Genomic DNA, 26,428 nt, shown 5'->3' with positions numbered 1-26,428 from the left:
CCAGGTATTTTTTTAAATCTTTTAAGACACTCCCACATTGCAGATAAAACATACTGTAAATACCCTATGTAACATACACTACATACATACTGATTGCTCGGAATCTGACAGGTGGGACCCATTGCAATCTTGAAAATAGGCCTAGTTTTTAGAGCAGAATTTCATAGTACTTGACTTTTTCTTCGGTAGACAATGAATGGAGCAGAGGTCAAGCATGTGTATCGCAGTTCCATTCAGTTCTCGGATTGCTCAATGTCACACCAGTCGGACCTCTAACTATCTAGTTATCCCCTTGTTGATTCTTTAAAGTGTCATATTAATTTTGCTCTCCTGCCCATTCAACAATGGAGGTGAGAACCCGCAGGTCGCATGGTTGTTTAGCAATCTGGAAATCTCTCAATCTTGTCAGCTGTGGTTTAATGAAGAAATAATGTGTTCTTTGAGTTGCTAAAAACCCATTCTTATCCACATCTCACCTTGCTGCCCAGGCAAATGGCATTCTGTACTGCCCAAGCCTGCTGCATGACTGTTTGGCATTCTTCAAGACTTTCTGCGCCACCTTGTAAAGTTCATGGAAAAATAAGATTATTAGTAATATAACAGTATTGGAAGAGCAGATTTCAACAGGCGGTACGGATACTACTAGGTATATATATGTGTGTGTGTGTGTGTGTGTGTGTGTGTGTGTGTGTGTGTGTGTGTGTGTGTGTGTGTGTGTGCGTGTGCGTGCACATATTAACTCAGATCATTACCTGCAAATGGAATGGATGAAAATAAAGCATTTAAGAGTGGATTCGCCACAGTCATTACAGAAGACAAAGCTACCGCAGGCATGGTTATAAATGTTTAACGCCATAAATAATTCAGCACCAAATACTGTATGTACAGACAGTTATAAACACAAAGGGCTTTACTAAGCACAATCTGCCCTTCAAGCAGTCTCCTTGGAGAGGAAAACAACTGTATCTGATCCACAGATTGCGTAAGGGGAAATCCAGAAAGAAGTGAGTTTACTAGGTGTCCACTGAGAATATTCTACCTTACTTAAAGGGAAACTGACAGCAGGTTTTTGGTACCTCATCGGAGAGCAGCCTGATGTAGGCAAAGAGACCCTGAATCCAACAATGTATCACTTAGATTACTGGGTGCAGACATTCTGCCACAATCAGAGTTTTTAGATTTATACTGAAGCAGAGCTGAGAAAGCTAGCCCCGCCCACCAGGCTCTGTATGTACAAAGTCCATACACAGTGAGCTGCTAATCACAGGAGGAGGTGCTGGCCTAGTCCAGCAATGTTAATCTATTAGTGATAAATCCGTCACAATATGTAAACACAGCACACACTTTGACAAGAGACACATCCCTGAATTCTGTGTTTCAACCTGCTATCTTCAGATTACGTAGCAAAACCTGCTTACAGATTCCCTTTAAAGGAAGTTTAAAAGCTAGACCTTTTCCATCAGATAGGGGATAACTTTCTGATAGCTGAGGGTCCAACCACCATGGCACCCACCTATATCAAGAGCCAGGGAGAGCCCTAGCTGAATGGAGCAAGGGCTGATTGTTCCATTCATTCTTAATGGAAGTGCCGGAGTTTTATGAGTGGAGCTCTCAGCTAATCTTTGGCGCTCCTCAAGAAAATCTATATGCATTTACAATATTTTTGTAGAATGGAAAAATGACGACTATCTTTTAGGATTGTAACATATGCCAGAGATAGGTAAGACCCTGAGAGAATTGTCACTTTTCATCTCAGGGCCACATGGCAGTCATTGTATGGCTTTGAAATGGTAATGGGGAATGAACAGTGATGGAGATTTACTAAGCTAAATGCGACAGAATTTTGGGTAGACTTGCAAAAAAAAAAAAAGTATGACATGCCTTGCAAAAATTTGCTATGTGTTTTAGATACTTTTGGCACCTTGCTGGAAAAGAGGGTTCAGCTATGTAGTAATGGAACAGGGGCCGGAGATGCATTTACAGGGAATTTCAGGTAATGGTTTTCAGGTGCACAGAGAACGTTGTGTCCGTTGTGCAGATCTACATAAAAGTGGAGACCTATTGTACATGTTACCGATGAAAGAGGTTGAAGATGATTCATGAATCACATGCTCTGATCATAGTAAAGGTTTCAAAAGAAAGCTCAGAACTTCGAAATGCCGTAAGGAAAATCGGTCATTGGGTTTCGGTTTCCAAATCTCAGGGCAGTATAAAATAGGGAAAGAGACCCTGATTCCAGATGTGTCCAGTGGTCATATTGCTATAGCTGATAAAATCACTTTTTTTTCTGCTGCAGCTCTGCTAGTCTTTTCAATGACGAGTTCTGTCTAACCCCACCTGCAAAATTGATAGCCCTTTTCCAATGCTGTGCATAGTCAAAAAGCTGTCATTTAACAGTGGGGACGAAATAGCTGGAGCTGATAAATATAAAGGACTACATAAGCAGAGCTTATCACTGGACTATAAGATCTGCAGCAGATTATCAAAACCACAAAAAGAGGCCCAGTAAGGGACCCACAGCTGGAATAAGGGTCTCTTATTTCTTTTTTCTGCCCTCAGAAGAGGCAAGAAAAATCTGGTGACAGATTCTCTAATTATCTTTACTCTTTGAGAAAACAAACTTCAGAAACTAGATTAGAATAGCTTTTTTTTCAATATACCAAAATATGAAAGACTCCTTTTTATAGCCCGTGAAAGTAAACAGCAAGAAAATTGTTGTGGCAACCATTACAACGTGCAGTCACGGACTGGAGCTACACCCTGTATAAAACAACTCGGGAAGAAATGTAGCAAGCACGATCTTGACTTTACAAGGTTTTCTAGTTTAATTAAAATGAAAGCAGATTGTGGCAGTTTTTTCTTCTCCATATTCTGTAGAATAAGCAAATTGAGCTTAGAAAGTTTTCTAGGATTTTATACCGTAAAGTATTAGGAGCCACATAAAGGCCGAAGGACTCGGAGTCAGTCCCTTAGTCCAGTTTCCCTGTAACTGGCAGCATTCACAGATGAACATGTACACAGCTACTTCAAATGTCCGCGCAAGGTACCATTTTCATTATAGCTTCCCATCAGTGAACAGAAACATTCTTGTGTAAAATCGATAGACTTAGGAGATTTCTGGAGGAGAATATATGTGAATCTAAAGAGTTTTATTTATCTTTTTCCCCAATAAGTTACATGGTTCCAATCACGGACTGTAAAAAATGCCAATACGCAAACAAAATTGGAATATCCGTGTACTTTATGTCGCCCAGATTGCCGTCATGAATTACTTTGGGTCGCTGTAATATGGGGTTAACACTTAATCCTGGTCTCATACATTGCATGTCGTCTGCACATACCTTGGCGGAGTCTGAGCTCTTCATGTAGGGTTCTGCACAGTGAGTAATGCTGCCTTGAAGAACCTTTTCTATCCTGGCCACAAGGAAGATATCAGGATGGGGACACGTTATAGAAAATATACCCTGAAAAAGAAGAATTGCAGGTAGATATAGTATGGTAGTTGAATCCTATATATTTATGGGTGCTTCAGATGAACACCTGATTATGGCGGGGTTAGCTTCTATAGAACACTTCATCATAGGTTCGGAACAATCAGTACCAACGAGATAAAAGCAGGAGGGAAAAGGCAAGAATTTATAACTAGTGACGCGATGGCTTGCACCTGGTCACACTTGCTTTATTCTGTTTGGAGGTACTGGTCAGTTTATTATTTTTGTAGCACACTCCTTTCTGGCTGAGCAATCCTCCCATCAGCCTAGAGCTGGATCCTGCGCCTGCCATTAAATTTGTAGGCTTTCAAAGTTAGGGTCCTATCAAAGGTGTATGCCTTGCCGCGGCTGATGGGCTCTCATTTTGTGAGCTAAGTACTTTCCTTTTTTAACATTTCCTATAGCAGTAATGCAGTTACAATTTCATATATTCAATGCTTACATCTCATAGCATTTCAGAGTGCAGCTGTGTTTTCTGGGTTATACTGATGGGAGCAGTGACCAGCCGACTGGCAGGGACTTATGACGTGACAACCCGAACATGATAAAACCTCTGATAGACAGGCCTCCGATCCAAGCGTCTCCAAACACAGGGCACAGCAGCCTTCTAGGATCCTTATCAGACTCCCACATCCCTTTCTTCTGCTATCGTTATACTAGAATAATTGCCTGCGACTTCCTCCTATTATTTAGATAAGGGTGTAAACATCCGCAACCAATAGGAGATCACAGTGGGATAGGGGGGATCCATGTCAACACCAGATTCAATCAAGTTTGACATTAAAAAGCAGCATCTCCCCTGAGAACAGGCCTGGCGGTCGGCACAATGGGGTAATAGATAGTACATCTCTGATGACATCCAGGCTGCATTGTGCCATAGTGACTAAACATGCCGTCTTCTCCGCACTCGTATTCTAGCAGCGGGGAGCAGAAGTGGCTGAGAGAATCCATTAAACACACCGGCTCTTAGATGTAAAGGAGATTAAAAGGGAAACAACCTGTAGCATTAGCACAAAGGAAAACATTAGGAACTGAAAGCCGTTTCCTCCCACGGAGTAATCAGTGCCTATTTTCCGTCGTCTATTACTTCTGATCACGCAGCACTTTCCTCAGCTTCACATTCACCTTACAAGAAGGGGCACTCAGCTCTACACAGCATGGAAAACGCAAAGATACTTCAATTATTTAGAAACGTCTTCCCATGCATTACCATTTCCTTACTCGTTACTGATAAACTTCAAGCCTGAATTATTTAGAAGCATTTAATTTTTTTAAAGGAATATATGACCCACAAAAAATGAGTTGGTACCTGTTTGGGATACTGCAGCATTGACTCTTGCACAGACCCTAAAATCCTCCGCCCATAGTCCCCACTGCCGTTTAGTAGCGGCTGAGGAGGAGGAGGGATCATTTGCCTCACGGAGGCATGGTTCAAGTCCACAGGAAAGTCTGCAGAGATCTTCTTGTTGGCTCTGGTATCAAACAGAGATAGCGTGACAAAGAATGGCTCCACCTGAGCGGGAAGAAAAGGGAAGAGTCAAACAGTGATACATGAAATTCACAGACACTGCTGCTGACCGCTCACTGTGAAGCCTTAGGCAACAGTATACCGTCTATAAAGAAAAAAAGTAAAAAACAAATAAAAGAAAAGCTTAGAATTTGTGTTCCCAGCTCTGGACAAAAAAGACAAGATTTCAAAATATTTTAAAATCTACATAATGAAGAACCAAAGTAAGGTAACTTAGCTTGGCCCGATTCGGAGCAACAGCTTGCATGGTCCAGAGCTCTATTACCAATTCTCCTGGCTCCAGAGAGAAATTCTCCAGCATGTTGCCCTAATGTGGGTATACAGCATGCTATAGTGATTTGTTACTTTTAATGGGTTCTTTACACCAATGTATGGAGATGTGGGAATAATTCAGGAGGGCCATACACACTAGGCCAAATCCACCAATTATGTTGGGACCAATCAACAATCTAATGTGTTTGGAGGCCTCAACTTCTTCCTGGCACCAAATGTTAGAGGAGGTACGGATCAAGCAGTTGGAATTCATCATGCCTGAGCCTTTTCTTCTTGGAGTAGAAGTTGGGCATGTATATGGGTGGGGAACGAAAGAGACCTGTGGACCAAGTGAGTGGTCAACCAACATCTTTCTACTGTGTATAGCAACCTAACTGTCCCACTAGAGTTTACACAGACAGATGCTATATACATATTATGAGCCATTAGAATAACTGGAGGAGCCAATTTGTTAGAATTAAGAAGTTATATGGTTCAGCTGCACATTTATAAGAAAATTGCCTAATTGGCTCATAGGGTTTCATGGGAACCTGACAGCTTATACTTACTGCTCGATCCATGGGAAGCATGTCTCAGAGATTGGCTGCATCATTTCAGCCAAGTATGTTTGACTCAAACTCTGCAGTGTTTCAGAGAAATACATACTCTAAAGGCCGCCGTGGACCGTGCCGAACAGGAGACATGTCGGACAGGTGAGTCCTCGGTGATTTTTCCCCATCCTGAGTGACAGGTCTCTCTAAACATCGCAGTGTTTCAGATTCAACCAGATCATGCAGCTTGTGGTTCGGGCACATTGTATCAGCTGTCAGGCTCACTTTCACCCGTACTGACATATCCATTTAATTTCTAAGAATAATAAATACTGTCCAGTAGCATTGCTTCCAATGGTAAACTGAAACGGTCATTGTACAATTCATCAACCCTGTGCTCAGTTGGTATTTTAGATGTAGAATGACTGTTCCCTACATAGATGTAGGGAAATTAATAATAATAATCTTTATTTTTACATAGCGCCAACATATTCCGCAGCGCTTTACAGACATTATCTTCGCTGTCCCCGATGGGGCTCACAATCTAAATTCCCTACCAGTATGTCTTTGGAATGTGGGAGGAAACCAGAGAACCCGGAGGAAACCCACACAAACACGGGAGAACATACAGACTCCTTGTAGATGTTGTACTTGGTGGGAATGAACCCAGGACTCCAGCGCTGCAAGGCTGCAGTGCTAACCACTGAGCCACCCTGCAGAGACGAAAGCTAAATTATGAATGTAGCATTGAAGGAATAGCCTAGGAGGAGGTCCCAAATGTATCCTTCCTACTATCAGTGCCTTATAAATAAGGTGTTGGTCAATATCCTTCTGAGATAATAGGCAACAATTAAATTAGTAGTTTCCATACAAAAACCAGAGTATAAATAAGCATTTTCTATATAGAGCTTAGCTAAGCAACATTTAAGCCAAACAGATGACGCTGCAAAAAACACAGGTTATACATACTTCAAGGGAAAAGGCTTACATACAATAATAACCACAGAGCACGGGAGAGTTCAGATGTTATTTCAGCGGCTATATAAAAATGCCTGTAATTGAGTAAATTACACACAGTTTACGTCAGCAACCAATGAGATAACTGTCCTCTTATCTAATAACCTATCTTTCCATGTCTGACCAGGCAGATCCAATCTGGGGACAATGAAGAAAGAGTGAATGTGTCCCTTTCTACAGAGCAAAAAAAACATCCTTTATAATACAGTAATAATCTCATCATGGTGACTCTGACCTGATGTCAGCACACAGCTATGCCTGCATATAGTAGCATATCTGCTGCTCAAGCAGAAAACAGGGGAGGTTCTCATCCATTTAAAGAGGCAGGAAGAGAAGGCAATCAGCAATCGGATATGACAACACCAAATGTCAGAGCAAAATCCTAACAGTGTGTATATTACATTGATGTAGTCATATACTAATTCCTGCTGGAATTTATCCTTGACCCGGAAGTCCCCTTTACACAGGCTATAAAAACTAAATTGTAGGTGAATACTGCTAATTTAGATGGGGACCTGTTGATAAGATAAACTGTAAGTCTCCTGACTTTTGTAGTTTGGAGGAAAATTAGTGGATCGGTTAATATGCTACAGAATAGTAAAGTAATATTTAAAAGAAAAAAATATATACAACAAAATCTTACATTTGTCGTCGGCCCTTCTTCATTTTCTGCCACACAGCACTGGAGATTGAAAGACAAATCATTGCACTTCACTAATATCCTTTTCCCAAATTTCTCCTCAAAGGGTTTTATCTCTGGTTCAATTCCCGAAAAGTCAAGTTTCTAGAGACAGAAAACAGATATTTATGGCTGCATGCAGAGATGGCACTTGCTTTCTCGTTAATCACATTATACATCAATGTACACCGAGACAATATTCGTATAGCTAGAATTTTTTTTTCATATATATACATACCGTATTTTTCGTACTACAAGACGCAGTTTTTTTCTCCAAAAACGTGGAGGAAAATGGTGTGTGTGTGTTTTATAGTCCGGATGTACCGGCTCTGGCTGTGGTGGGGAGGTGGGGGAGCAGTATCGGCAGAGCAGCGGGTCACAGAGGCAGGAGCCGGCTGCTGCGCCTAACTCCTGTGCCAGCTGCTGAAGAGAAATTAATATTCACTGCATTCCACGCCCATGGGCGTGGAGGGCAATGAATATTCATATCTTTTTATTAGCTGGGCTCCATGGGAGTGGAGTGAGGTGAATATAAATTTGTCTTAAGTAGCCGCACACGTCACCGCCGGCAGCTGCAAAAAAGCTCCAGCTGACAAACTGGTCGCTATTTAAGAGCAATGAATACTCACTGCTATCCGCACACACAGTCCCTGCGTGCAGAGCAGTGAGTAGTCCGGCAGCTGCCCTTTGGCTTGCAAGCAGTGCATGACGTCCCTGCCATGCGTTGCTTACAAGCATAAAGCAGTTGCTGGCACCGGAGCAGGACACTGTGAGGGAGCGCCGGGAAGGTAATGTAAGGTTTTCAAATGTTTTCTGATGGAGCCATGCATAACAGGTGTGGGCCAATAATAACAGGATAAAAATTGGGCCATGCATACCAGGAGCGGGATGGGGGCCAATCATACCAGGTTAAGGAGGGGGCCCCTGCATACCAGGATAAAGATGAGGCCATGTATACTAGGATGAGATGGGAGCCCTGCATACCAGGATAGGGATGAGGACAATCATTCCTGCCAGGATAGGAATGTGAGGGCCATGCCTAGCAGGCTACAGATAAGGGGGGCATGCATACCAGGCTAGGGATGAGGAGGCATGCATACCAGGATGGGGATGAGGGCCATGCATACCAGGGTAGGGATGAGGGGGGCCATGCGTACCAGGGTAGGGATGAGGGGGGCCATGCGTACCAGGATGGGGATGAGGGGACCATATATACCAGGATAGGGGATAAGTACAGAATTGACCATATTTTTTGCTTCAATTTTTTTTTTACACCAATTTCCTCCACTATAACCTAGGTGTGTCCGGTGCGTCTTAAAGTCCGAAAAATAAGGTATATATTGTACCAGAGTCAGGTAGGAAGGGGTTACATCATAGCACTGCAGGTCTTGATTATTTTCACTTAACTTGCTTTGACTAAGAACAAGGTCTTGTGTTCCCTAGGTGTGTGTCAGTCTGCTGGATGAAGCAGAGTTGAGTGAGTTGCTGGTGAGTGACCAGCTAAAATGCAAGCTGAAGCTGGGAGAGTGACAAGCCAGGGTCTCTCTCTGAATTGACACAGCATGTATCAGCTAGGAAAGCTAAGCAGTCTATGTGTTGGAGCAGCAGAGAACCTTGTGGAAGCTGAAGCCTGTTCAGTGTGAACTGTGCTCAAAGCTGAACACTTCTGTTTGGCACTGGAAGCTACCGGAGAGCAAGATGAAGTGGATACCGAGACATAGTAGGACCATACCTCTTATGTGTAAAAGTTTGAACCGGTTGAAAGGACTGTAATCTGGTCTGGTGAGCCCACACTAACATATGTGCCTGCTAAATGAACTGCTGCGATACTTTCGTGCCCAGAAGAGGCGGTCTTTAGTTTTGAATTCCTTTGGAGGTTTTTGAAAGCAACAAAACTTCACCTGCTAGGACCAAACCAAATTGCCTGTGCGAACGCTACCTAATACCATGATTGTATGTGAATCCATACAATATATATAGGATATAAAAGGTGCCAATACTTCTAGTATTATTCTTCACCCATGTGGACATTTTGAGCAAAATCACATCAAACATTTAGAAGTCAAAAGCAAATGTAAATAAGCAATGTAGGTTTACTTACCAACCAGAACTGGCAAAGTCTAGTATATGAGCATGTATTTGCTAAAAAAAAGGGTAAACTTTGTGTATATGGTATTACCTGTGTATCTGTATCCAAGGCAAAAAGCTTCACTCTGCTTTCATTTTTCAATTTGGCTTCTGTTTCTCTTCCACTCTGGAACAATAAATATGTAAGCATACAGTTATAATAATAATAATAATAATAATAATAATAATAATGTAATTACAAAAAATATATTTGTTCCATGCATTTTACTAATCAGAATTATCATATGCACCTTTAAAAACCATTCTGAATTCTGTAGACATGTTTGGCATCAGATTACACAGATTATGCAGTCAATACGATTTATTTCTGCAGCGATCAAACATCCATTGTGTTGCCTAAATCAAGAGACAAAATCGCTTCTGGGCACGGCTGAATCTTATTTGTGTGGTTAGCAGATAACGGCCTTTTAGGAGCTGTTCATCTCACAGAATCTGCCAATGTATCATTCTTCAACATGATCATCAGGCCCAAGAGAAACTTTTGTGGGTCAGCGGTTAATGATGCAGAGCCAAATGCCCACAGTGATCTCATACAATCTATAGGGCCTGAATTATGTACTGACTACAAAAATGAAAACAATACTAGATAAATAATTTGAGGGCACAGTCTGCCCCGCGTGGAAATTTATAAAGATACCTAAAGACCAGGTAAGGCTAGTATCGCGTCTGAAGGCAGACCAACCCAACATGGGCTAAGGCTACATTCACACGTTGCGTTTTTGATGCAGGCAAAACCGGCTCTCTTGACAGTAAAGAAGCAACGTAAAAAAAGCAGGTACATAGAACCCTAAAGAGATAGAAGCCACAGCAAGCCAAGCCCAAGGCGTACTAGAGGAATAATAAGGCATAGGACAATCGGATCAGTACTGTGATTTATGCCGGTAACCTGTATATTACATACATGTCTAAGGAACAATGAAGACTGTATGGTTATATAAAACAGCATTAAACAGTATTGTTAGGATTGGCAGGGGTAATATAAAGATAATTAAGATCATATCTAACAATTAATTAGATCGCTTTCATTCTGCAATTCATTAAGCCTTCCGGCAATGGTCAGGTTTGCCAGGCAATAATAGAACAAATTTCTTGTGTGTACAGAAGTATGCAGTATGGTGTTTTTAATTTTGTACAATTAACACACGGTCATGCCACAGTGGAAATGTTTGCTTCATTCCAGATGTGAAAGTTGTGTCCAAACCAAAGTCGATGACTGCAGAGCTGCACTTCCAGTATTAGCTTAACCACAATGGCAATCTGTGAACCTTTCAACTAGGCTTTTTCATAGGGAAGTGGTGCAGGAATTGTGAGTCAGCTAAAGAACATGAGCAAAACTGGCTAAATAATCATTTTGTGCATGTAAGCATTGAAGAAAGGTAAAGTTGGTCACGGAGGTGAAGAACAACCCGCTGATCTGGGAGATTATTCACTTCTTTGGTTTCAATAGAATTAGTTGATCTTGTACTTTTTTCTTTAATAGTAGATTGTTCACCAGATTTCACAATAGTAACTGCATATGTTTAATATGTGTTTAGGACTGAGGTGGCTGGTATACTTACTTCAAAACAGCACACAAGAATGGATGTCATATCCTTATGGAAAGTTTTCCTGGTTGATATTAAAGGTGTTGTCCAGTACTTTTATATTGATGGCCTATGCTTAAAATAGATAACATCAGATCGCTGTGGGTGTGACACTTGGCACCCGTACCAATCAGCTGCTATCAGCTCTTGCCATGGCCGAATGTAATCAGCACATGGAGCAGAACAGAACAGCTCTATACTTTATTAAATGGCCATGCTGAATTGTGCATTCAGTCTCCATCCAATCTCACTGACAGCTGCGGCCTGCACGGAGAGGTGTGAGATCTGAGCAGCAGGAGGGACACTGAGGAGATGTCACTTACTCTGGATGAGCAGGGGTTGAGGCAAATTTTCAATAAGGATTATACAGCCATTCTGGAATTAATTTTCAAAGTAAATACATAACTCTTATAAGATGTAATAGATCTATTTAATAATGTACAGCAGGTGAAACACGTCACCAATTTTCTAACTAAATATATTTCTAAAGGTGCAATTGACATAAAATTCTCACATGTTGGTGACAACTCATCCAATCCACACGGGCAAATTAATCAAACCACAGATGTTCAAAAATTAAGTTATGTGTAATAATGATAAACGGCACAGGGAAAAAGTTTTGAACAAGTTTACTGAAATGTAATACTTCGTACAAAAGCACTGGTCGGTGATGACAGCTTCGATACAACCCCTCCTGCATGGATAAACTACCGTATTTTCTGGTGTATAAGACGACTGGGCGTATAAGACGACCCCCAACTTTTCCATATAAAATATGGAATTTGGGATATGCCCGCTGTATAAGACGGGGGTCATCTTATACGCCCAGTCATCTTATACGGCATGTGGTTCCCAGGGTCTGAAGGAGAGGAGACTCTCCTTCAGGCCCTGGGATCCATATTCATGTTAAAAATAAAAAATATGTATATACTCACCCCTCCGAGAAGCCTGGCTGTCACTGCTGCAAGCGTCTGCCTCCGTTCCTAAGAATTGCAGAGCATGAAGGACCCTCGATGACGTCGCAGTCCTGTGATTGGTCCGTGACCGGTCACCTGACCGTGACGTCATCGAAGGTCCTTCACGCTCTGCAATTCTTAGGAACGGAGGCAGACGCTTGCAGCGGTGACAGCCAGGCTTCTCGGAGGGGTGAGTATATACATATTTTTTATTTTTATTCTTTATTTTTTACATGAATATGGATCCCAGGGCCTGAAGGAGAGTTTCCTCTTCTTCAGACCCTGGGAACATCCAGGATCGCTCCCTGCACATGCCGTACCTGGCGTATAAGACGACCCCCGACTTTTGGGACAATTTTTAGGGGTTAAAAAGTCGTCTTATACGCCGGAAAATACGGTAGTTTCATGTGTGGCACCCCAGATGTCCTGTTGCCACAGTGACATTGCCTCCCTCTGAGGGGTGATGTCATGCCTGGAGGCAGGAAGAGGTCCCCACGCTAGGTAATAGACAGCATGCATCACAATTCCTGCTCCAAAGCCAGAAGGGAGAGCTCTAGACCTGACTTCAGGGCAGCTGTTCTCTCTGGTCAGGAGGAGGAGTCAGTTAAGTCTGCTGGGCAGTTGGACTGGAGGGCCGCAGCTTAGCTACAGGTAGCAGGGACCCGAAAAGAGAGCACAGCAGGAAAGTCCCCAACTCCACCAGGCTGGGTGGACCCCTGATTGCCTCCAGGCTAGCCGGACTTCTTCTGTCATCTGTAACAGGTACCCCGGATTGCATTTTCATCTACCATAAAGTAAAAGGTACAGAAAACTGTACTTCTCTGTGTCCCTTATACTCTGCACCCCAACGTTCACTACCACCTGAACAGCCAAAAATATTTGCCCTGGGGCCAAGCTCTACCCGCGTGGAGCTGTACCATCTTTGCTGCGTTACCATCAGCCCCCAGTGGAACTGAACCGCAGTGTCGGCCACCCATTGCCGAACACCACGGGTGGCGTCACGACTCAATACCATATCACTGTCCCCCATTTTATAACACGGCCAGGGCCACGGAGGCGGATCATGGCCCCGTGACCTCCCCCTTAGAACTGTCTGGCCCGGTTCTGAGTACCCCCGGCCCTGACGGGCGTGTCAAATGCATTGCTCAGGTGTGATTCTGGCCCATTCTTCCACACAAAAACTCTGAAACCAATTGAGTGTTTCCTTGGCTGTGTGTTTGGGATCATTGTCTTGCTGAAATGTCCAAACTCGTTTCATCTTTATCATCCTGGTAGATGGCAACAGATTTATAACAAGAATGTCTTGGTACATTTTTGTCCATTGATCCTTCCTTTTATTATATGAAGTTTGCCAGTGCCGTATGCTGGAAAACAGCCCCACACCATGATCTTCCCACCTCCAAACTTCAACGTTGGTAAAATGTTTTTCGGGTGATATGCAGTGCTTTTGACCTCCAAACATGGTGTGTATTATGGCGTTCAATGAGTTCAATTTTGGACTCATCTGACCAGACTATATTCTCCCAGTGTTTTACAGGCTTCTCTAATTGTTGTTGACCAAAGTTTAAATGCGCTTGAACATGTTTTGTTTTTTTTCAGCAATGGAGTCTTGCGTGGTGAGCATGCACACAGGCCATGGAGGTTGAGTACATAACTTATAGTTTTCTTTGAAACAATTATACCTGCTGATTCCAGGACTTTATGTAGCTCTTCACACGTGGTCCTTTGCTCTTGGACAACGCTTCTGATAATTCTTTTCACTCCTCTGTCTGAAATATTGTGAGAAGCACCTGGTTGTGACCGATTTATGGTGAAATTATGTTCTTTACCCTTCTGGATTAAGGCCCCAATGGTGCTCACTGGAACTGTCAGTAGTTTGGAAATTCTTCTGTAACCAATGCCATCAGTAAGTTTTGCAACAATAAGGTTGTGAATATCTTGAGACTGCTCAGTGGTTTTACTCATCATGAGGTGTTTCTTGTATGCACCTTGGTAATGAGACACCTTTTTATAGGCCATCAGTTAAACCAGCTATTGTTTTTCCCTAAGTGGCAGGATTGCTTTCTAATTACTTATAGATTTCAGTTGGTGTTCTGACTTTCCATGGCTTTTTGCACCTATCTTTCTTCATGTGTTCAATACTTTTTCCCTGGGTCATTTCTCGTTATTACACATAACTTAATATATAGACATCTATTGTTTGATTTATTTACTTGTGTGGATTAGATGGGTTGTTACCGACATCTGGTGAGAATTTTATGTCAATAGCACATTTAGAAATATATTTACTTAGAAACTTGGTAATGTGTTCAATACTTATTTCACTCGCTGTATGCGGTTTGTATAGTGAAATCTGATGAGGGATCCACTTTAAAATGTAACAAAACAAGACTTTAAAGGGACTCCGTCAGAACAGAATGACTGTTCAAAAAGGCGCTCGGTGCTCCATGGCGGGGCCCATCATATACATAGTCCCACCTGCTTACCATCTACCTCCACGTTTCTCTAGCTATAGGAAGCCAGAGCTGTCAATCAAAGAGGGTTCTGGAGATAGATGGAAAACAAGCAGGTGAGAAGGTGTATATAAATGTATGTCCCAGTCATGAAGACCCGAGTGGCGGGACTTCGTTTGAACAGTAATCCTGTGCTGACAAAGTCCCTTTAAACAGTATTTTTTTTTTTATGTTACTTGACCAAAAATGCCTAATTTCAACTAACATTCAGGAATCAGAAAATGTTACATTTTGAATGGTTATTATTATAGAAGATGAAGTCTTCGAGGCAGAATTCTCAAGATAACTATACTTTACATTACAACTTTAATATAACGTCTGACAAAATCTGACTGGAATTAAGCCCTTTAATTTGTGGAATTAAACAGATTCAATATTTTGTATTTGGTTTGTACTCGGTCTCGTATTTTTGATTGGGTTTTTCTGGGAATTTGAATAGAGAATTACACCAAGGAAATCCCACAGCATCATGACTGTGTCTATTCCTGCTGCCCGAGGGGCTTTCCGTCTGACTGAAAATCTTTCCGCTCTGTTTTATCAGTCATCACAATGACAATCTCTCGTCTTCATGTTTCAACACAAGAGATATTCATCTTAGACCGTGCCTCTACATCTACAATGTTTTGTCTAAACCCATAGAACTGTCCTGCTTGCTTTACTTCATTACCGCATTCTCCTCAGTAATGTTATAGAAGGGCTTCTGCTCGTCAGACAAGCCGAAATATCTTAGGAATAGATGTCAGGAACACATGCTCTTAAAGCAACCGGTCATGTGAAAAAACACTATTAACCTGCAGATTAACCCCATTATTTGCGGGTTAATAGCGTTCTCATATCATGCAGCTGCCGCACTGGTTGTTGGCAGTCTCGGGATTTCAGTCACAGGGGTGCAGACGGCGTGACTTCAGTGACCGCTCAGTACACAGTGAGAGGCTATAACCACACCTCGGCACTGACTGACAGCCGGCTCAACAGAGCATCAGTGCTACACAAAGTTAATTTCTGGAGTCAGAATGCTGTTAACCTGCAGATCAACCCCATATCTGTAGGTTAATAGCATTTTTTTTGTCACATGACAGGTTCCCTTGTATGCTATCCCATAACTGGGATAACTTTTTGGAGGCGGAGCACGCCTGTTGTAAATTGTGCCAAATTCAGTAAGAGGCATGTACCTCTTAATGAACTGAACGCATCTAACTTGAATGCTCTCTTCATTAAGACACCAGTATTAATGAATCAAGGCCTATTTATATCCAATGGAGCCAAGGCTTTCCCCATTTGCTTCAATGGTCCAATAAATAAAGATTTATAGACTTCCAACTAGAGACATAGAATGACAAATCACGTACATCTGGTATTTCAAGCAAACCAAAACAAATTACCTCTTTCAATTGTACCTTGTATTGTGTGATGTGAGTATAACAAATTTAGAACAATGTTTTTAGAAGATTAAGGCTATGTGCACATGATGCGGAAAACGCTGCGGATCCGCAGCACTTCTGCAGCTGTGGGTCCGCAGCAGTTTCCCATGAGTTTACAGTTCAATGTAAACCTATGGGAAACCAAAAACGCTGTGCACATGCTGCGGAAAAAAACGCGCGGAAATGCAGCGGTTTACATTCCGCAGCATGCCACTTCTTTCTGCGGATTCCACAGCGGTTTTACAGCTGCCCCTATGGAAAACCGCAGTTGTAAAATCGCTGTGAAAACCGCAGAAAAAACGCGGTAAATGTGTGATAAATCTGCAGCAAAAACGCAGCGTTTTTGCCCTGCAGATTTATCAAAACTGCTGCGGAAAAATCCGCAGTGGCCAGGAATTTGTGTGCACATACCCCTTAGAGCATGGAAATGGACATAAGTCCCCAATCAACTAAAAATCGGCTACCCGGTCATCTAACGGATTGCGATTTATCAGACCAGGTCATCTTTTCATTGGTCCATAGCCATGTTCTGATACTCACATGATTACGGTAGGGGCTTTCAGTGGTAGGTAGCATGGGCACTTTGACCAGCTTCTACATATACAGTCCCACATTGTGCTTTCTGACATTAAGGACATAGGCAGAACCAACAGGTTCAGACATTTGGACTACAGTAGATCTTCAGTGGTATCTTGCTCTTTACCAGCATTAATAAGCTTTGTTCACCCATGACTCTATTCCTCAGTTCACCGGTTGTCCTTCTTTGAACTAGTTTTGGTAGCCAATAACCAGATCGTACCAGGTACACTCCACAGGTAGGAGAATAGATAAAACTTAGCCTTAAAATCCAAAACGTGTAAATATTTTTTATTTTTTTTTTAAAGTGCACATTCTGCCAATTTTTTTTATCCTTTGTGATTAGAAGCTAAGTTTTAACTACTTTCCTAAAATATCCCATCCCATGACAGGTTCCATTGTAACGAGATAATAAACGTTACTCCCTTCACCTGTCGAGAGTGATCAGTGTACATGCATATTCTTCTCTCTTCCATACCACATATATTTTTATACAATGTGACAATGCATGTGAGGTTTAGAGACCCACACATGAAAACATCAATTGTTCACATTGCTGGCTGTGAACAAGGATTTATTTTACAAAGTGCCTTTGTAAAATCAACAGTTTTATGTATAGAAGGGATTGGAAACATTTTAAAGAATGTGCCGTCCTGACTAAATACACACACATAATGTAATTCAGCCCTAAGCCCAGAAGCTTGATTCTTGTAATGTTACTTCCTCAGCTACCTAAAGCTTACCGTCGCTATAAAAAAAAGTCTACAACAAAAATACTCCTACAGAAAAAGGTCTCTGTGGCCTTCACTAAGCGTCTTTATAATATCTGAGATAAAAAGTCAACAGCAGGCATTCTTTTAAAAAAAATAGTTGGCACGGCTTCTAAGCATTGTCAGTGGGAAGCTTATCAAGGAAATTCAGGCATTTCACTTTTTTCATTTTCAAAGTCGAAATTTACCAGGGCCATTTCCATCACATCTTAAAGGAAGGATTTCACAATATTCTGCGCACGGCACTCAATGTACTTTATAATACGTAGCAAATGAAAATGATTATGTTCCCTTAACATATAAAAAGCTAAGAATATATATATGCAACAAGTCTTTACAACTGAAGCCCTTAGTAAAAGATTCAAGGACGTAGCATTAAATTACAACTTAATTAAACCCATTCCAATTTTTGGCAGCTTCCTTCCCTTTTTTCAAAAGTCAAATGTTTTACCATAATTTTTCTGTTGACATGGTCACATAAGGACTTGTTTTTTCAAGATGAATTGTACAAATTACCTTACAAAATGATTCTAATGATCAGTATGATCACAGGACTACCACATATGTACAGTGTTTTTCATTATTATTATTATTATTATTATTATTATTAAAGTGGTGAAAGAAAAAATTTCTGAGATTTGTAAATAAAAATTATAATTTTGTTTGGGTCTGTATTTCCTGAGACCCGACACTTTTTTATTTTTAAGTCAATCAAGCTGTATGAGGGTTTGTTTTTTTGCATGAAGTGCTGTAGTTTTTACTGGTAGTATTTCAGTGTACATACAAAGTTTTGATCAATTTTTATTACATTTTTTGGCAGAAGACTGGTGACTTAAAAATCAAAGTTCTGTCATCTTATTTTATATTGCTTTACAGAATGGGTTCCTACAAGTGGCTCATTAGACCATGATGTGTGGCTCATGGCTTTCTGTCAGGTTACAGTATTGGAATCAGGTAAAGCAAATAGTTCCCAAAAGCAGGTCTCAAGATGGTAAAAAGCAGATCTGCATGTGCATGTAGTGGCATTGAAGGTGGAGAGATACATTACATATGGTACGCTGGAGCTAGGACGACACTGCCAGTCAGAGGAGGTACTGGAAGATAGATGGATGTCACAGTGTGGTGGGAGAGTGCTATAGAAGAATATTGAAGGTAGGTAAGGTAGCAACCTCTGGATGAATGTATAGAGCCTCAGTGTGACTTCTGTGGGGAAGCTATTATACCAATAATAGGGGTTCTGGGAGTCACTACTGTTGGGGGAGGGGGAGGTGGGAGCAGGGTGTCACTACTCAGGCAGCACAGCACTAGTTGTGAGTAACAACCTACTCTCAGAGCTGAAAGTGACTTTCAGGCTATGTGCCCACGTTCAAGATTTTTCGTGTTTTTTTTTGCATTTTTTCGGCAGTTTTCCGCTGCAAAAACGCTTAAATTAAGCATCCCATCATTTTAATGCATTCCGCAATTTTTGTGCCCATGCTGCCTTTTTTTCCGAAAAAAAAAGCATAGCGGAATAAAACGCAGCATTTTTAATTAATTTTGAGGAAAATCTGCAGATTTGCCTCTATATTATTGTATTGGGAAACGCAAAAAATCTGCAAAAAAAGGCAATAAAAATGCGAGTAGATTTCCTGCGAAAGAAGTCCGGATTTGCTCAGGAAAATTCTGCAAACATTCCTGAACGTGGGCACATAGCCTCAAGATAACAAAGGTAGGGTAACACTTTTTTATGGAATTTAATGCATGGAATCATTTTATATTTTGATACGTCAGGACTTTTGCAGAAGTCTCCAGGCTTATTTTAATTCATTCCTTTTTTTTTTAACCCCTTCCCGACATGCGCCGTACTAGTACTGCTCTGCGGGAACTGTCTCCAAACGCGATATGGGTTCCGATCTTAATTCCAGACAATTTTGCATTGAAAAGTCCAACGGCGCTCCTTCCCTTCCGAGCTCTGCCAAGTGCCCAAACAGTGGTTTTACCCCCACATATGGGGTATCAGCGTACTCAGAAAAAAATTAATCAACAACTTTTGGGGTCCAGTTTGTCTTGTTACCCTTAGGAAAATAACAATTTGGGGCAAAAAGATATTTTTTGAGAAAAAAATATGATTTTTTTTTATAGCTCTACATTATAAACTTCTGTGAAGCACTTGGAGGTTCAAAGTGCTCACCACACATCTAGATTAGTTCCTTAGGGGGTCTACTTTTCAAAATGGGGTCACTTGTGTGTGTGTGGGGGGGGGGGGTTGGGAGGTTTCTACTGTTTACGCACATCAGGGCTCTCCAAAAGCGACATGGTGTCCGATCTCAATTCCAGCCAATTTTGCATTGAAAAGTCAAATGGCGCTCCTTCCCTTCTAAGCTCTGCCATGCGCCCAAACAGTGGTTTTCCCTCACATATGGGGTATCAGCGTACTCAGGACAAATTGCACAACAACTTTTGGGGTCCAATTTGTCCTGTTACCCTTGGTAAAATAAAACAAATTGGATCTGAAGTAAAAATATTGTGAAAAAAAGTTAAATGTTCAATTTTTTTAAACATTCCAAAAATTCCTGTGAAGCACCTGAAGGGTTAATAAACTTCTTGAATGTGGTTTTGAGTACCTTGAGGGGTGCAGTTTTTAGAATGGTGTCACTTTTGGGCATTTTGTGTGATATAGGCCCCTTAAAGTCACTTCAAGTGTGAGGTGGTCCCTAAAAAAGGTGGTTTTGCAAATTTTGTTGTAAAAATGAGAAACCACTGGTCAACTTTTAACCCTTATAACTTCCCAACAAAAAAATGTATGTTTCCAAAATTGTGCTAATGTAAAGCAGACATGTGGGTAATGTTATTTATTAACTATATTTTACCACTATCATAAAGTTTAATATGTCACGAGAAAACAATCTCAGAATCACCAGGATCCGTTGAAGCGTTTTAGAGTTATGACCTTATAAAGTGACAGTGGTCAGAATTGAAAAAAATGGCCTGGTCAGGAAGTTGAAAACAGGCTTCGGGGTGAAGGTGTTAAATGAGGAAAAAGGGGCAATTCAAATGTTTTTATTTTCACTCTTGATTTTATTTGTTATTCCCCCTATAAGGAACTTGAACCAGCGATCGTTTGCTTCCCCTATATTGTGTAAGGCTGGTTTCACATTTGCGTTTTTTGCCTCTGCGTTTTAGCTCAAAAAAAGCATGCGTTTTTTCCTATATTTAACATTAAAAACGCATGCTTTTTTTGTATGCGTTTTGCCGCGTTTGACGACGCATGCGTCGTTTCTATGCTTGCGTTTTGTTGCAGAAATGCAACATTTGGTAATTTCTAGAGGCGTTTTTTTGCGGCAAAAAAAAGTATTGCTGTCTATGTAAACACATGCGTTTTTAAGCACATGCGTTTGGTTGCGTTTTAAACGCATGCGTTTCAATAGAAAAAACAAGAATACACACTGATAAGCCACCCCCCACCATCAAGGTGATAAAGGGATCCAAACCCTAACCCTAACCCATCAAGGTGATAAAGGGATCCAAACCCTAACCCTACCCCTAACCCATCAAGGTGATAAAGGGATCCTAACCCTAACCCTAGGGATCCTAACCCTAACCCCAACCCTAGCTATTTCTATTTATAGTGGGTTTTCTAGACGATTTTGATGATTGGCAGCTGTCACACACTTCTCAGCATGCGTTTCAAAAACGCAAACGCAGGAAAAAACGCATGTAAACGCGTCAAAACGCCGCATTTTTTTTTAACGCAAATGTCTAAAAAACGCAGCGTTTGAACGCGTTTACATGCGTTTTTTTCACCACCTGCGTTTGCGTTTTAAACGCAAATGTGAAACTAGCCTAATAATGATGTATTGCACTATAAAGTGAAATTGCCACCGCTATGAATCCTAGCGACAGGATGGGTTTCAATAGAGGATCAAGTTGGTATAAACAATGGCTTTCAGTAGTAACCCATCTGCTATGGCAACCTATCAGCTCCCCTTTATCACTAGCTCTGATCACTATTGTTACATGCAGATGTCGGCTGTATAACACAGCCAGCATCTGCACCATATGTTGTGGTTGAAGCTCCTGGGCCAATTCCATATATTTGGATCTTCAAGAGGACATACAGTTATGTCCACAATGCTGTATGTAATCTTACAACCAATTTTTATTCCTCCAATGCATCTTATAAAAAAATTAAAATTAAGCCGCTTTGGTAAAAAGTCTACCATCTTGTGTCTATAGCTCTTCTATAGTTATACTGTATTTGTGACCACAGTCACAGACCTCAAACCAATTTTATGTGTAGTCACACAGTGTAATCGTGTGTTACTTCCAGCACAGGATAACACATAAGTAATGGATCACACTACCAACAAGTAGTATATAACCATGAAGACTTATAGGTTTGCATAGGTGCGGAGCAGACACAAAAAAATGCACAATATTTTTTATCTATTGCAGATGCACTGGAGCAACAAAATGCTGCAATACTGGCCATTAGTGACGAGCGAACGTGCTCCAATACCGTGTTATCCTAGCATCTTGGGGGTACCTGAATAATATGTTCGAGTCCCTGCGGCTGCATGTTTTCTGGCTGTTAAGACAGCCACAACACATGCAGTGATTGCCTGTTTGTTAGACAATCTCTGCATGTGTTGTGGCTGTCTAACAGGTGCAAAACATGGAGCCTGTGGAGACACTAACATATTATTCGGGCACACCCAAGACGCTAAGATAACACAGTATTGGAGCATGCTCGCTCATCACTAATGGCCAGTATTGCAGCATTTTGTTGCTCCAGTGCATCTGCAATAGATAAAAAATAACGTGCCATTTTTTGTGTCCGCACCACCACCTCCTATGCAAACCTATGTATAAAAAAAAACAGGTTTTAAAGTCTATGTGGAAGATTCATCATTTGCAGGGAGTTTTAAGTCACTGAATCAGTTTTGTCTTGTGTTGTTAGTTGCCGTTTTTTGCTTCGCATTGCTAAAATGGCACACACGATTTATGGTGCAAAATCAAAAATGATCTTTTTTCTGTTTTGAATTTTTCACTTCCAAAAAACGCACGTTTCACAAAATAGAGCAAAAATTGTACCAAATGACTGTGTACTCAAAAATAAATCGCTAAACTCCAAAAAATCAAAAAGGAAAAGAGGTGAGCACTAGTGATATGCGAACATGCTCCGATAAGGTGTTATCAGAGCATGCTTGTGTGCTATCCAAGCAGCTTCGACGGGCTCTAAAATATGTTTGAGTCCCCACACCTTCATGTCTCGGTGCTGTTCGACAGCTGCAACACATTCAGAAATTGCCTAACAGATAATTTTGCCTAATAAACAGGCAATCTCTGCATGTGCTGAGCGGTCTAACAGCACCGATACATGCAGCCGCAGGGACTCAAACATATTTTTTGAGCACGCCGAAGACACTCGGTTAGCGCCTTATCTGAGTACATTCGCTGATCACTAGTGAGCAGATATGAAATAAGCTTAAAAAATTATTTAATAAAAAGGCGTAAAATAGAATACTGAAATGGGTACAAATAAAAAAATAGTAATACAGCTGCAGCCCCAAAATGGCTTATTCCCACATTGACTGATAATTCCACTTTTCTTTGGATCCATTACTAATTTTGGCTCCAAAATACGGACGCAAACCTGCAGTGTTAAGAGGACCTCATGGGGTTGGCTGTTAAGGAAATGTGTTTAGATCTTTAAAAAGCTTCATATACTTGGACAATGGTAGAATGTCTAGTCTATCTCTGATTTCTGTAATGGGATTTTTTTTTTCATCTGTGAGAACGTAACAATTTGTCTTGAATTTATGCATTTCCATTTTCTTTGCAAATCCCGAGAGGCAACCCTTTAATAGACCCACAGAATAAAACCTTACATAATGTATGTCTTATAGTCTGCAACTTCACATTGTGCACCTTCCTTGTAACAGCCCCTCTTCATTTTCATTTAACAAGATCCTGGAGACATTCCCTAGAGACTCTGATCCACGTTGGCTTAATGATACCGTCACTCAAGTGCTGCAGATTTGTCCGCTGCTTTGAATCTCTCATTCCATTAGTGCAATTGTCAGACACTCTGGCAATAACCGAATCACTACCCATGCAGATCCAGGCTCCATAACAAGGCAAAGCATTGCGAAAAATAATAGGAAATTCCATCTAAAGTGATCTCCGGACATATCATAGCTGTGTCAGGAGAGAACACTGGATGGCCTGTATAAATGGCTACACTGTAACTGGATAGGATACGCCGCAGCTCGAAATGAAGCGGAGCTGGACTGCAGGCTGTGTGAACCTGGCAAGAAGAACGTGCCCAGTAGGTTTCAGACTCTTATTAAACAAAGAGTGCTTTAGATTAACCACATCTATCTGTTCTGGAGCAAATCAGATTGGAAACAATTACATCAGAAACTGGTCTCCTTCCTAGACACAAAATATCTCATAACAAACCCAATTTTCTCTAGGCTTATTCTAATACTGAGCAGAGAAAAAAAAATCACTGAAAACCTAGAATCTATTTTATTATACATTGTAAGAGCTCTCATGGGAAAAACAACTTCAGCACAATAACAGAAATATAATATAGGAAAGCATAACTGAATGGAGTATTGCATTTAACACATGATACAGATTATATTCTAGTAAGACTTCCGATCAAAAATTGGAAAATGGTCTAGTTTTATTACCATAATTAACTATCAAGAAATATATTCTAAGTAATGAATAATGTAGTTATAATGGACTATACCACAAAGCACCCCATGATAGCTGCTGGCCAAACATTTAGTCAAAATCTGTCTCCCGAGTCCTCCATACACCAGAATGTGCAAGCTCTACTGGGAAGCTTCTGTGTTCTCTATGAACAGACAGACTTCTCTGGCAACAGCTTATCCCTCGGAGAACAAGAGGATAGGCCACTGGAAATCCACTGTGTCCGATTCTACTGTCCAACCCCAATCATCTGCGTGGGGGAGAGTCTGGAGGATACTACACTGTGGACTGTAGGCAGATCTGCCAATATCGGCAAGTCAGGGAGAAGATACTCATTAGACTCTGAGGACCTTAACAACAAAGAGTCCCATTCTAGGGACTCCCAGTGATCAGCTGAATTCTGTGCAAAGTCTTAGCACAAAGAGGACTAGGAATCTAGTGCCACGTATAGGAAGTAGCAATCCGCAGAGTCAAGTCATGTGGCAAGGCTTGTTAGAGAGGCGATACTGACTTTTAGGATTGCTACTTCCTAGAGGTAGCACTACAGTTCTAGTCCTCTTCCTCTCTAAAGAAACAATTTGCAAATTTCCCAGAGGAGCATTGTGGCTTAAAAGTCTCCTCATCTTGGCATGTCAGGCTTGACATGTCAATCTTCACAAGGAGACATGTTACTCATTGGATCTTAACAGGAAACACTCTTGTACTGAAGAGATACCACAACAGAAAATATGCATTACACAGTTCCCATTCAGATAAAAACAAAGTCTGTGAAATGAAGGCAGACCTCCACATTAAGGCTACTTTTACACATCAGGTTTTTAGCATCAGGCACAATCCGGCGAATGTTGGAAAAACCGGATCCGGCGCAGATTGTGAAAAACTGATGTGACTAATCCGTTTTTTCGACGGATCGTGCTAGCATATCTAGATTATGGGATAAAAAAAAAATTTGGAGCATGCTCAGTTTAAAAAAAACAGAATCCGGCACCGCTATCCATCATTTTCCGGATCCGGCACCTTCCGGCTCCCATAAGCTTCCATTCTAGTAAACCGGAGACAAAAAACGTTGCTATGGACGTTTTTTCCAGAAACCGGAAACGGCAGATTTTCCGGATCCGGCGAAAAACGGACGAAACGCAATGTCCTCCGGCGCAATCCGGCACTAATACAAATCTATGGGGAATTTTTTTTTTACAATTTAGCCGAATTGAGCCTGACAGCGAAAACCTGATGTGTGAAAGTAGCCTAAGAGATGCCCTTTTTATCTGCTCTGCTTTTACCAAAAGATGAGGTTCCAGAACTCTGCACTTCCCTGTATTAACTCAGAACTCCCAAATAGGATACAAGAAAATTGTTCTGAATATGACAAATGGCAATGTCTGCATAGTTTGTAGGTTCTGCCCAGGTTTTACACACTGGATTCCTCATACATTCCTCGACACGCATTGATAGGTTAATTTGAAATTTAGATCACAAGCCGAGTGATGACAATCTTTGTACAGTGCAGTGGAATATGATGGTGCTATGTAAATAAAATACATGAATCCCCTATATAAAGTTGCTATATGGAAGTTACAGTCATGGGGAAAACTAAGTACACGCTCTTTGAATTCTATGGTATAAGCATCAACATGTTATAAAAACCACATCAAGTTCTTAAAAAGTAATTTTAGTTAAATACAACTGCAGATGAACAGCAACACAAGGTAATTACCTTCATTGTTTAAGAAAAACTTGGCCAAAATGCAGAAGTGGTGTCTGAGAAATTAAGTACACTCCATGATTTAATAGTTTGTGTTAGTAACAAAAAGTTTAGGTAATCATTTTCTGTATGACCTTATCAGTGTCTCACATTCTTCTGGAGGAGTTCTGGCTACTCTTTATAACAACAATGCTTAAGTTGATGCAGGTTTGTGGCAATATTTTATGGACAGCTCTATAGTCCCAACACAGTATTTCAATTGGGTTGAGGTCTCGACTTTGGTTGGGTTATTCCAACACTTTGATTCTTTTACCTTTTAGCCATTCTGATGTAGATTTGTTGCTGTGCTTGGGATCACTATCTAATTGCATGACTCAGTTTCGGTTAAGCTTTACTTTTCGGATAGATGGCCTCACTTTTACACTTTGGTATACTGAGGAGTTCATTGTGGACTCAACGACTGCAAGATGGTTGGGTCTTCTGGCTTCAAAACAGGTCCAACTCATCACCCATCCGCCACCGCACTTGACAGTTGG

At 41.1% G+C, this 26,428-nt stretch overlaps 1 protein-coding gene across 21 annotated transcripts in view; it reads right to left on the bottom strand.

The window, feature by feature from the left end:
• Positions 1-26,428, bottom strand: part of DOCK9 (dedicator of cytokinesis 9) — a 310,144-nt gene that overhangs the window by 106,343 nt on the left and 177,373 nt on the right. For all 21 annotated transcript variants that reach the window (XM_077297092.1, XM_077297094.1, XM_077297097.1 and 18 more), the window contains 5 exons: positions 9,698-9,772; positions 7,483-7,623; positions 4,801-5,004; positions 3,342-3,464; positions 477-559 (listed from right to left, as the gene is read on the bottom strand). In XM_077297092.1, coding sequence (XP_077153207.1) covers positions 477-559; positions 3,342-3,464; positions 4,801-5,004; positions 7,483-7,623; positions 9,698-9,772 — 626 coding nt within the window. The remainder of the gene's footprint in view (positions 1-476; positions 560-3,341; positions 3,465-4,800; positions 5,005-7,482; positions 7,624-9,697; positions 9,773-26,428) is intronic.

This window comes from Ranitomeya variabilis, chromosome 3 (genome assembly GCF_051348905.1).
Source record: "Ranitomeya variabilis isolate aRanVar5 chromosome 3, aRanVar5.hap1, whole genome shotgun sequence".
Taxonomy (NCBI): domain Eukaryota; kingdom Metazoa; phylum Chordata; class Amphibia; order Anura; family Dendrobatidae; genus Ranitomeya; species Ranitomeya variabilis.
This window is presented reverse-complemented; position numbering and strand designations above follow the sequence as displayed.